At 46.2% G+C, this 13,052-nt stretch overlaps 1 protein-coding gene and 1 long non-coding RNA gene across 3 annotated transcripts in view; one reads left to right on the forward strand and one right to left on the reverse strand.

The window, feature by feature from the left end:
* Window positions 1-13,052, forward strand: part of LOC128329253 (uncharacterized) — a 124,727-nt gene that overhangs the window by 18,880 nt on the left and 92,795 nt on the right. The gene's annotated exons all lie outside the window — the stretch shown is intronic.
* Window positions 5,149-11,842, reverse strand: EN2 (engrailed homeobox 2). The gene is made up of 2 exons (XM_053260094.1): window positions 10,526-11,842; window positions 5,149-7,481 (listed from the first exon to the last, which is right to left on the reverse strand). Exons 1-2 carry the CDS (start codon window positions 11,121-11,123, stop codon window positions 7,165-7,167), a joined length of 915 nt encoding a protein of 304 aa, XP_053116069.1. The 5' UTR covers window positions 11,124-11,842; the 3' UTR covers window positions 5,149-7,164.

Below are 13,052 nucleotides of genomic sequence, written 5' to 3' on the forward strand. Positions count from 1 at the left end.
CTGTACTGGAATTCAGAAGAGCCTCCTTTCCAACGTGCAAGAATAATAATACTGAATAAGAAGTAGGAAATAACGAGAAGGCAGCTCAGAAAGTGTACATTTCATAGGGAAGCCCCTGTTTGAGGATCTCATCACTAACAATATGAGACACTAACAATACTTGCCTTTTTGCTCTTGGTAGGGATCTAATCTGCAAGAACGTTTTCTCCTCACCAATCTGCAACACTTTTATAGAGAAATGGATGGAGCCTTTTGCAGATTGGAGATAATCTCTCCCTATAATGACAAGCAAGGAAAGGGTGCTGATGGTCCAATTTTCACTGGTAACCCACTAAAAGAACTTGATGGGGTATTCTTATATTTCTGTGATGTGTCAATACAGTAGATGGGGCAGAATGGAAGGTGGGAAGTCCTGAGGCCCACCGACAGGCTTTTAGAAAGAGACCGCGTTACAGGCCTGGACAAAACTTCCGTTCCTTCGCTCTTGAAAGGACCAAGTCGCAAACTGCGCCGAGGAAACGAGCGGACATTTCCCCCAGATTAAGGTAACCCAATTCTACGGAATCAAAGGATTTGAAAGTAAATTGGCTTTTGGTTGGAGGAAGTGAACGAAAGACGGCCTTCAGAATTGCCCAGGAGCAGCCGAAGAAAGTGAGCGAAGAAGATGCCGTGCCATCACCGCCGCCGCCGCCACAGCAGCAGCAGCTTTCCAAGGAAGGAGAGTACGTCGAGAAAGCCTTCTGCAGGCTGGCAACTGCATCCCGAGATGTAAAGGGGGAGTGATGCCCTCCCGAAGAAAGATGAAGGCATTTGCAGCTCGACTATAGGGTTTGTCAAAGCCAGGAGGAGAAGCCTGATGAGACAGCCGGTTTTCCACCCAGCAGAGAATCCGGGAAAGGGAAGGTTTTCTCCATCAATCTTGAAGGCGGATCTGATGCTGTCGAAGGACTCGCCTCTTGTAAATGGCGCTTGGGGCAATGGCTGTTCTGCCTCCGACCAGCTGATCTGCAAGTGAGCCTCCCTTCCCTCCCCAAAAGGGCTTTTGCTACAGATTTGCCCACAATGTTGGCACCCGCAGTCACTGGGCAAATCCTTGGCGCATTATGCCAAAGGCCTGTGCCAATAATATCTCGTGTCGATCTAGGAGCCTTTATGTGTGCGTACATTAGAGCTATATCATTCTACATCTACTCTACAGAAGAAAATGTACAAGCCAGAAAAGCACAAGTGAAAAGGAAGGTGGCAATAAGAGGCCATTAAAAAGAAGAAATAAATAAAACAAACATCATTATTGTTGTTGTTGTTGTTGTTATTGATCTCAGAAGTTGTAATCATTCTGCCTCTGGTGAAATAAGAGCCAAGAGAGCTGGCGTTAATTTTAATATTTAGCAACTCTGTAAAAGGTGTCTGCACTGGACCCTTTCAAGTCAAGGAAAAATGCTTTAAAAACAGGTGCAGCAAATAGAGTCCCTTCAATATATTGAGGCTACAGTTCATAAGCCCTTTAAAGTCCCACTGGCTTTAATAGGACTCCTCTGGTGTAGATTGGTTGCAACCTCTCTGGGATTATTCCTGAACAAGTTGTATGGAGGATTGCAACCCCCAAAAGACCAAATATGCAGAAGCGATAGGGGAGCCACTACCCCAAAGGCCTGAATTGTGCCTTTGCTTTAAGCTTGTGTCCTGGGGAGTGTTTCCCCTGGCCTTCTAGCTAGGCTACTCTCACTCCCACAAGATCCAGTTCCTTCCTGGAACTCTTCACGATACTTCAACATCATCAGGAAACTTTTCAGAAAGTCATATTCAGATGGGTGGGGAGAAGAGAGGAGGTAACACAGTGCTGGTGGTTGACTGGACTCCTACTTGGATCCATCAGAGAGCAATGGGGGACTTCCCGGGCACGTTTACAGCCACAAAAGGCTTCCAGAAATGTTTCACAAAAGGCTTCCAGAAATGTTTCACGAGTTGGAAATCCTGGCAACGTTTAAGCTGTTGAAATTGATGATCCAATTTTTATTTTTATTTTTTTAAATGCTCTACTTCTAAGCAAGGAAAGGGTTTACAAGGCCTTGTCCATTCCTCTAGAAAAGACCTTGCCTGGACTTGTGCAATGTTTTTCTTTTTCTTATGAGAAATGGCCAGCAGTAGGAAAGCCAGCCTTAGTCAGTCCTTGCCACATGTTTGATAAATTGTAAGTGGCTGATAGATGCTGGAATAGGATGGATGTTTATAAATTGAGTTGTGTGTCCTTTGCAACATACATCTTTGAACCTTCTCCTGAGTATCTCATACTCGGAGATGCTAGTCTGGAAATCCAGATATCCCAGGGGCACACTGGATAGCTGCATGGGCGGGGATTGAAGAGACAGGTCGGATATTAAATCAGCAGGGTGCAGAATGACTTTTTGCCACAACCCCGAGCTTGCTAAATAGTTTTGCACTCTAAGGGGGCGACTCACTGACCATTTACAGAGAAGTAGCCCTATTAACTTTCATAGGACTGCACCAGTGTAAATGGTCAGTGAATCTATCTCTATGCGTTATACCTACTGTACAATAGGGCAAGGATATTTGCATATATAGTGCCTGGATACGTCCTGGAATATTGCCTGAGTAGGACATTACAGATTGCAATATTACTGTGGAGCGATTCTTGAGCAGATTGTAGTGTTGAAAAAGAAATTGCTTATGAAACAAGCTACCTGCCTAAAGTTAAGATCCATATTAAACTTAATTGTATATGATTAGGTCTTTAACCATATCGGTTCCAATAATACCCAGTTATCTGGTATCACTTTATGATCGGGCTTCCTGCTTATAGTGATTTATTTATTTTAATAAGCACCATTATTTGTGATTACTGTATAAAGAGCTCCATTACAATCATGAAGCACTAAAAAAAACTATTTTTAAAAGTTTTCTTTTAACAAGCCGTATCTTAAACTATTTAAGACTACGTCCCTCGGTTTATATACTTTGGAAGTACATTCTGTTGAAACCCATGGAATTTAATTCTGAGAAAATCTGTTTAGGACTGGTCTGTATGTGTAAATGGGTCTCCTTTATTTCAAAAACCTGCTTCTTCTGTTGAATGAATGAATGGGGGGTATGTCTGCATGCGACTGGAGAGTGTTAAACGCACTTACGTAGGAGTGACTTTTTCTACACCCTCCTCCCTCAAGGACCTCAAACCTAGTTAAGGGCCCAGTTAAGACGAACTACTAGGCTTTAAGCCGATTTAGCCCCATTGATTTCAGTGCACCTAAATTAGTTTAAACGTAAGAACTTCTGTTTAATGGGGTTATCATTGGGGTTAATTTGTGTGTGGTGAACTGTTTTTATCTGCCTGTATACTGAAAGCTATATAGGTTCCTAAGAAATCTGAGAAAGAAATGTGTTAAACTTCCAGAGTTAAACACAATTTTCCATGTGAGCAATCACAACTGTCCTCTGATTTGTTTGACGTGAGTGTCGTGATTTAGGCAGTGAAGGTGCCTATCCTTGTAAAAACTTTAATTCTAGTAAACAGTTAGACGAAGTGAGTAAGTGAGGTTATTTGTTATTTGCATTGACCTGCATCCGGATCCGCTCTTACATGTGTTGAAGGTCACAGTAAACAGCAAGTGTCCCCACCTCAGACAGTAGGTACTGCTTTTTGCCTGCATTTTCGTGTGGAAACTCTGCTTCTTCACACGAACATGCAGTAAAGCTTCCCACAAAATCGCTGGGTCCTGGACGGCCTCAAAACATTTTCTGCTCCTCCCAGTACTTCTGATTTTTCAAGTAACATCTTAACTTTTGCAAAACAAAATACGAAAAGCTTCTCAAACGTATACAACTCTTCGGACGAGTACCATTCTCAGCTCCAAATATTCTCTAAGGCTGCAATCCTAGGTACACTTTACTTGAGAGTAAGTCCCATTGAACACAGTGGGATTTACTTCCGAGAAAACAAACATGCATAGGATCGGGTTGCACAATCTCATCGCCTCTTTTGCAAGCTAGGACGTGTACAAATGGCACCTTAATGTATTTGTGTCTTGATGGGTGTGCTTAATTCCCTGTTTGGACTTAGAATGTAGTTCAGCAACACCAATATTTCCTGCAAAAGTGTATGTGGTGTTTTCCTGTAAGACTACCTCAGCTTCATGCATCCTTTCAAAAAGATTCTTATGTAGAAAAGTTTGGAATGATCTGAATCCATTCCAGTGACTTAATTAAAATAATTATTGACTGCTTTCAATTGAATGATGATGTTGAAACAAGATTCAAAATCTTTTCTCTTCTTTTAATCTGCATGTTTTATAAAGTCACCGGTGATTTTTTTTAGTGTTTTGCCTAAATGGAATAATAACTTTTAGTCCTATTCATCTTTAACATTTTGACAGAGTAAATCTCTTACCGCAGTAATATGATCTGGTAATATCATACTGGTCCAGACTTCCTATTTTTCTCTTTAGGAACTTTGCCTAAGAAAACTGGCTGAAATATCTTGGGATAACATTTCCTTTATGCAAATAAGAACTACTTTGATTTTAGCCTCTCCACCAGGACCATAATGAATCCTCCTAACTTATGAGTCAATATGTAACACTTCGTATAACTTAGATTTTGCAAACATTGTTTACTAAACCACTTTTTCAGCTATCCAAATATTGAAATGTTTATATATTCTTCAGAAAAGAGCAAACTTGTTGACATTATATGTATGATGTATATATCATATATTTGCTCGCATTATATACGAACCCTGAATGCCTTGAAGTTCTAATGCTAAAAAGTTTGATTGCCCTTACCTCAATACAAATTAATCGTCTAAAGTTTCTTAATTATTCAACAAATCGATTAACCGTCTGGCAGCAAAATTGTTCTTCTTTTAAATTGACATTCACAACTCTTTTACACCTATACACAATTCTCTCCGGGCTCAGGAATGCATTTAAAAAACTATATATTGCTCCAGTCCAAGGTTTTGAGTCACGCTTGTAAGTCTCGTAATAAACTTAGTGGGTTTTAAAAAATTATTTAATGCAGTCTTCAAAGATTTGAACACACAAAATGCAGTGAAAATGTCCACAATTTTGAGACTACAGTTGTAAATAGAAACATTCATATTTCATAAGGTTATAAATATTTGATACTGCAAGTTGTAAAATGCACATGTTTTAGAAACTGAAAAAGTCTTTGCTTTCTGGCTAAAAGGCAATGTCATTGAAGCCTGTCTCCTAAGCAGCTGATGGTTATTCACAGACTTAAAAATTACAGCATTGATTTTATAATTTGATTCTCTTTTTCAAAGCTCATACTACTATATACAGCGTGTGTCTATGTGTGTGAAATAAAGAGAGGTTTTAAGGCAAAGCGAGTAGTTCACCCTCAAATAATCAAGGAGAGCACAGTCCTGAATAATTTCTGCAGCACCCTCTCAGGGGGCTCTTGTGCCTCTGGCCAACACCTTACCCCCCCCAAAAAAGTGGGGAGGCGGGCAGGGATTATAATCTGGGAGAAAGTTCTAAATCAATACTTCTTAACTTCTCTGTATCACGCATTAGAATCAGAAAACAAAACAAAGTTATGATAGGGAAAGGGGCCGATAGATAAACCACAACAAAAATCCTAAATGCCATTTACAAATCCTTCACAATTCTTCAGTTACCCACTGACTCGAATTGTAAAATATCTCCCATTTTCAGGAATGAAAAACTACTTTTAACAACATGAATTAGTGATTTCCCCCCTGACAATATAAATGCCACCGTTTCCAACCGAGGAACTTCAGAGATAACTCCCCTTCCTTTCATGCATAATAGAAGTCAGTGGTGCTGAAATCGTGCCCTAACCGCCCCCCTCGCCTTTCTCTCCTCCTCTTCCTCTCGGGTTCTTCTTTTCATCCTGAGCCACCTCGGCCCGCGCAGGCTGCTTGCATCTGAGGGCCTTCCCTGGCCCAGTTTGTGTTTAAGAAGCTAATGATTCAGACTCTTCCCCTCTCTTTCACACACACATCCACGCATGCACACACACGTACACACTGAGGCCGCAGCACATACCACCGGGGCCTGGTGGTGGAAACGTCCAAAGCACTGCGAAGCTAAAACGCCAGGCCGAGCTGCTTTCTGAACTCCACTTTAAAAGGCAGCAGTGAGAAAGGGGCAAAGCACAACAATGTCCGAACTAGCAGGCGGAAATGGGATGAGCTCATGTAAGACAACAGCAAGGCAGGCTCGAAGGCGCATGGGGTTCCCCTGGCTTCTCACACTGGGCAAGGGCCGTTCTGTATGACAGAGAAAAACCTTCTTCATCTTGAAAGGGGTGCTTCCCTTTTCACTTCCTATGACACTGTTCCGGAAGTTGCGACGTTGTCCTCCAAACTTTTCCCACCACGTTGCCGAGGCGGGGGAAAGAATAATGACTAGATCACACCCTCGTCTAGTCTGCCACTATTTCCCAACTTTTTCGGAGTCGTATAGTCTGCTCATTTTTCTTCACTCCAGTGTAATGAAGAAATTAGGGCAAATTCAGGAAAAGTTCCTAGGGTTAACGTCATGCCTCGGGCCTTCTTTTCCCGGATTTATTCATTTTCATTGTGAAAAATTTGTTCTTTTATATCATCCACCCCAAAGGCAAACACAGGAGGAAGGAAGGGAAAAAAAATAAAAAATAAAGGAAGAGTAAAACTCATAGAACAAATAGGAGAACTATTTATTCGGTTCACAGTCTCGTGAAATGCAGCAATAAAAATCTTTGGACTTCAGCAAAAGTTGTTTTTAATATTTTGAATTTCAAAAAACAGTGTCCAATGTCCGTTTAAAACAGTGCTTAAGTCTATAAAAAAGTAACTTAAGCTTTAAAAAAAATCGATAAAGATAGCATCTAAAATTTCCATAGAACAAAAAAAAATCAAAAAATATTTTATAATAAGATATTTTGGATTTTTTTTTACAACACCTTACCTGTAAATTATATATATATATATGTATATATGTACACACAGCATATTGCAGAATTATATCTAATACACAATATTTTCCCACTATTGATGCTGGTATAGTCTTTATACACTGGCCCTTATTTGTTTGTTTTTAATTAAATTATTGCATTGTATAAATTCTGACTGAGCCTCCCCCACCCTCCTCTCTTCCGTCCCCTGGCTAATCCAACCCTCCTCTACTCGCTGTCTGACTTGCCGTCTTTCGAGGCCGTGGAGTGGTTGTACAGTCCTTGTGCCATGAGGTGAACCGCCAGGGAGTTCTTGTTGCCGGAGGCTTTCTTGATTTTAGCCCGTTTGTTCTGAAACCAGATTTTGATCTGAGACTCGTTGAGGTTGAGTTCTTGAGCCAGGCTCTGCCTCCTCTGCTCCGTCAAGTATCTGTTCGTCTGAAACTCGGCTTTGAGTCTTTGCAGTTGTTCGGCGGTGAACGCTGTCCGGGGCCGTTTGTCCTCTTTGTTGGGGTTCTTCTTCTTTGGTTTGCGGGATCTGGGGCCTGCGGTCCAGGGCGAGGGGAGAAGACACAGAGGAAGAGAGTTTGAATATGGGAGGACGCTTTGGAAAGGAGTCCAGGACTCTTGCCCTGGCTTGGAAGCGTAATTCAATTAGCAGTACTGGGTGAGGGAAGGTGGGGCGGGGGGAGACTCTCAAATGTCCTTCGGTTTTCTCAGCTACGTGCCAGCTGATTCTCTCTGCCCCTCGGGGACCTAGTTCAATGCATGCCACGAACCGACGCGCCGCGGCAGACCCTTTTTACAAGGTTCTAGAGCGGATGTTGGGGAGCAGAACACCCCCTTCCCTCGGTGCGGTGCGCGTGTGAGGTGGGGCTGCGTCTTCTGGAGCCCGCTGGCCAAATGGGCACAGGCTGCTGCCCCCGCTCCTCAGGACCCCTTCCAAAGAGGAAGGGAGGGGAGCTGAGGGGGGAGGCGGCGCCCAGGCCAAGGGCACCCCTGCAGACGCCACAAAGGGCCTGATGGGAAGCCTCACCCTCCACTCGGTCCCTCACCCAAGTTCACTGGTTACATTCGCGCTGGCGGGGGAGGCGAGGAAGCTGCAGCAACATGGCCCACAAAGGAGGCGGTGCGGGTGTCCGTCTCGTCTCTTCTTCCGGGAGCCACGTCAGTTGGGCAGCGGGGAGAAGCGTCTCCAGCCTCTGCCAGGCCACTCGGCCTCTCGCTTCCTCTTTGTCACGGGTGGCTCGCCTGCCTGCCCTTGCTAGAGGGGGTGGGGGGGGGGAGACGCCGCACCCGGCAGGGCTGCAACGCGCTCCCTTCCCGGGACCCCTCACCTGACAGGTCTGCCGGCCCTTTGAGTACACGTGCGCTCCCAACAGCAACCCCCCACCCCCAGCCACGGCAGGCCTGGCTTTCAGAACGCGCAGGCACGTGGCCCTAATTGCCCGCCGTCAAGATCCGCGGACACGTCAGTCACGGGGGCAGGCGAGGTGGCTGGTCGCTGCACTGCTCTCCCGCCTGGACAAGGCCAGGCCCGGGCTGCTGTGGAACCTAGCCTGGGCCACGCGGAGGCAGGCCGCCCTTTTGCCCGACTCCCTCTCTGTGCCCTCCACAGGCCACTCGCTCACGTCCAGGCGAGTCCCCGCCGGTGCCTGGGAACGGCCAGAGCAGCAGCCGGGCGAGAGGCGCTTCGTGGCCCGGGCTTTGCGGCCTTCAGCCGTAATTACGAGGCTGGCGTCTTGGGGTGGGGGAGGGGAGACGAGCTGCCGAGACGGCTCTGCTCCCGGGGCTGGGGAGGGAGGGCGGGCGGGGGAAGGCTTTCTCTCACGTTGCTATAAGGTGAACCAACCAGAACTTCAAATCCAGCGAGAAAGCAACTCGGGCCTTTTCACAACCACCGGGGTCAGCCCCCTTTGGTTGTATTTTGTTTTTTCTCCCCGGAATGTACCAAAACGTATTAGACCAAAGAGGTGTATTAGGCAAGAGAAAATACAAAAACAACTCCACAGTTCTTTGGCAGGAGAATTCCTTCCTTGTCTTTGGGAACACATTCTCTGGCTGTACTCTAGGCATCATTCTCCCCCATACAGGAGTTTTCTCTGTCTTCCAACACTTTCATACATAAAATGCCAAAGCCTTGCCCGCACATATTTTTCTCTTCTTTAAAATCAAAAATTGAACACATGAATTTAAAATCACCAGTAGTTTCCTTACTGAAAAGCACAACTTCTAACAATACTGACCAGAACATTTTACAAAATCTCCCGTTCTTACACGGTAGACTGAATATTAAAATCTAAGCCTTTAAATTAGATCAAGTTGCCGTATCGCTATTTGCTATCGTCCAAAGATTGTTTTGATTAATTATACTCAAAAATAATAGTTGTTACCATCCGAAATATTATCCTCCGTCCTACAAACATCCTACTAAAAGATCTAACTTTCTCGCTGGCCTGGACCATTGTGAGGATCTCTGATAATTAAATATTAACAAAGGAGGGAACGAGAGAACAATGGAGCGAATTTCGAATCAGACAGGAATATTATCCGGCAGCAAAGGAGGCTGCGATCTAGCCCATTTTAGCCCACGGGAGGTTATTGATAATAAATATGTCTGCTTAGAAACAAATTGTAAATCCATTAGAAATATAAAACCATGTTTAGAGAGCCAGTTATTTCTGAAATAATATTTAGGGAGTTGTCTGGCAATGGTCTTTATGTTTAGATGTAAAACGCCTTGTGTGTCCCAGATGAAAAATAAGGGCATTCGGTTCTGACCATGGCTCCTTGTCCTGGATCTCTCTGCCAGGAAGATTCGTGGAGTCCCTACTCCAAACCCACCCCTGCCAGCACTTCTTCCCATAGTCCTGAAATAACTTCCAGAGCCTCCAGGAAACCTAAAGCGCCGCGCATGTGAGGAAAATATGGGAAGAAAAACCGGGCGAGTTTCAAGGCCTGTTTACAAGCGGCCAGCAAACGGTTTGGGCTTCAACTTGGGCTGCAGGGCCTTCGCGGCCATCTGCTTAACTCCCCAACCACCAGGACAATCCCGTCCCCGCGCCCCCCAAGAAAAGAAAAGGGAGTAGATTCTTCGGCGAATTTTAGGAAGCCTCCAAAGGTCTTTGAAAGGCTTCTTTCCCATCTTTTTCTCTCTCGGTATCATGGGCGGGGGGGAAGAAACCCCACTGTATAAGGAACCTCGTCTGCTTCAAAGGCTGGCTCTCTCCGAACTGCTAGGAAATCGCTTTGTGTGAGCGTTAAGGGAAGCCTTTTCTCTACCCACCCTCCTTTGAGTTTTGTCCTCAGTGCATTAAATCCCTCCCATGATTGTCTCCCTCTCCCCATTTTCTCTTTTAAAAAATCACGACGTTGTAATTTGCGTTGTTTTAAAGTATGGGTTGAGCTTAGTTCCCTCCCCCCGCCCCCCCACGCACGGGTTCCCCACCAGCCAGCTCTTTTCCTAACCGCCGGCGATTTCTTCCCGGGGTGCTCCCGCTTATTGTGAGAGTCCCCACCACCACCACTACTACTTCTTTTTCTAGGGGGAGGCGAGGGCCGAGCGAGCAGGTCCAGGGTCGCGCCTTACCTGACGAAGGCCTGTCCGAGTAGCGGGTGCAATAGACCCAAGCTGGCCACAGCATGGGCTGCGCGCTGGGGAAGGAGCTGGCCTGGGAGCTGTCCGAGTCGGAGCTCAGCGACAAATCGCCGCCGCCTCCGCTGCCGCCGCTGCCGCCGCCGCCACTGCCGCCACTGCGGGGTTTCAAGGCTCCTTCGAGCGCGCTGGAGTCGCCTCCTTTCTTGGCTGTGGCCAGAGCTTTGGAACCGCTGCCGCCGCCTCCAACTTCACCCGGGGAACCGGAGGCCGGCGCCGTGGAAGGGCTCCTGGCGGCGAGGAGTTGCTGCTGCTCCGGGCTAGTGCTGCTCCCGCTGCCGCAGGTGCCGCTGTCTTTCCTCCGCCCGAACTCCGGCCGCAGGATGTTGTCGATGAAAAAGTTGGTGATCCGGTGCGGCGGGTGCTGATGCGGGTGGTTGCCGGGTGCCTGGAGGACCCGGGGCAAGAGCATCGCCCTCCGACGGTTGGGCTCCCCTTCGCTACCGCTGCTCGATTCCTCTGGCTGCGGCGGCGGCGGCGGCTGGTGCTGTTCTGCCCCTTCGTCGCTCGGGCGCTGCTCATTCTCCTCCATGCTGCTGCACACGGAATCCCCAAATGTTGCCCTCCCCCTTTTGTTTATGCGCGCTTCGGGGCTGTTTGGTTTGGGTCCCCCTCCCCAACACACCCGCCTGCCTCCGCTTCACGATCCAAATCCAGACTTTGCAAAACGAATCAGAGATAGAGAATGGATAGATAAATATTATATATACGTATATATATAGATATATATATACACACACACACATATATAAATATATATATATTCGAATCCTGGCTTCTTCTGCCTTCTGTCTCGCTTTAGTTGGTCCTCCCTTCTGCTCCTTCTGAGCCTTTCAGTTCTGCAGTCCCCTCCTGCATTCTTTGCCCCGCAATGTATTCATCATTAGGACTTTCATCAGCCACCCTAGCCGCCCCCGCCCCCACTCTCGTCCAGCTCCCGAGTGTTCAAAAGAGGCCAGCAGAGGTATCCTTACAAAAATGGTGACGATCCTTCAAGGGGGGGGAGAAGTCAATGCAACCACATCTGCTTGGCTGGAGAAAGTGTCTGCTCCTCTCTACACCGCACACAGCAGGCTTGAGACACATAGAGGCATCTGGACAGCCGATCTCTGGCTTTCTCCCTCTCCTTGAGCCAAATATTCCAAGTTGCATTGGAGGAGATGGGTGTGGGGATATCTCTTTTGGTCTTCCAGATTCGCTTTCCCTAGCCCTCTGTATGTGGATGTAAATTTAGAAGCCACTTAAACTGAACCTGAAATACTTTCACTCTGGATTTTTGTTCTTATTTTTAATAGAGCTCCTCAAGTGACGTTGCAAGGCCGGTATCCTAGACACGTGCCTTTGGCCAATCACAGAAGATCTTTTTCCACACGTGATACAGTAACACTCTACTAAATGACAGGAGCAGCCCCCCTTCTTCCCTCTCTCTAGGCCCCCTCCCCCGATTTTAAAGCTGTAGCTCCTCTGTGCTCAAGAGCCTTAAAAAAGGAATGAAGAAATACCTTCGTCCTCTAAACAAGGGATAGATTCATCACCCTTTGCCTTGCTGATCTGCTTCCTTCTATATCTTTGTCTGAATCGTTAGGAAGGGCTCCAGTGTGCATTAAGAAGACCCCACAATTTCCATATTGTTTACAATTGCAGTTGGGAGGGGAGAAGGAGAGGACGACAGAAGGGGGGGGGGGCGAAATCCCACAATTCCTTGCAAAAATGCATAAATAATATTAAATGAACCAGCGCGATACAAAGGGACTTTTTTGTGTGGAACCGATTTATTTGGGGGGGAGGGGAGGGAGAAAGAGGGAGAGGGAGACGCAGAGGCAGTTAATTTTAAAGCGCGCTCTCTCGCTTTCTCTCGCTCTCTTTTTGTCTTAATGTTTCTCCGCACCCAACCCCCAGCCTTTCCTTTTGTAATCCCGATGCCCAGGCTGCAAAAGCAGAAGAAGAAGAAGAAGAAGAAGAAGAAGGCTAAATATCGGGGGTTCCTGGTTATGTTTGTTTTTTAAATTGCCAGCCTGCATTTGGGCTGTTATTACTGGTAGCGACGGTGGCGTAAACATAAGATGGAAGGATAATTGAATCATTCAACTGAAAACTGGACAGGAGCCTTTGATCATTTATTCCAGCTTCAAAAACAATATTAAACAGAGAGGTTTCCCATTGACAGGCAGCACGACGTGAGTTTCCCCCCTTCCCCCCACGCACTTTAAATCAAAATAATTAAATAACGTGCTTTTTGATGTTAAATATTAGAACGGAATACCTACAGCATGCCCCCCATTTAATCTTCTAATTCTTCAAAACAAATTTTTTCATGGAAGACTATCAGGACGGGGCGGGGTGATGGTGACCGTAGTTCCAAGAAAGGCCTTTGCATGGACCCAGCCCCCTCCGTGAGATTCTCATCCTTCGGCCTGCTAAGAATTTCTTTCTCTGCAAATCTTTCCCTAAACATTCTGCC

This window comes from Hemicordylus capensis, chromosome 6, assembly GCF_027244095.1.
Source record: "Hemicordylus capensis ecotype Gifberg chromosome 6, rHemCap1.1.pri, whole genome shotgun sequence".
In the NCBI taxonomy this organism is placed as follows: domain Eukaryota; kingdom Metazoa; phylum Chordata; class Lepidosauria; order Squamata; family Cordylidae; genus Hemicordylus; species Hemicordylus capensis.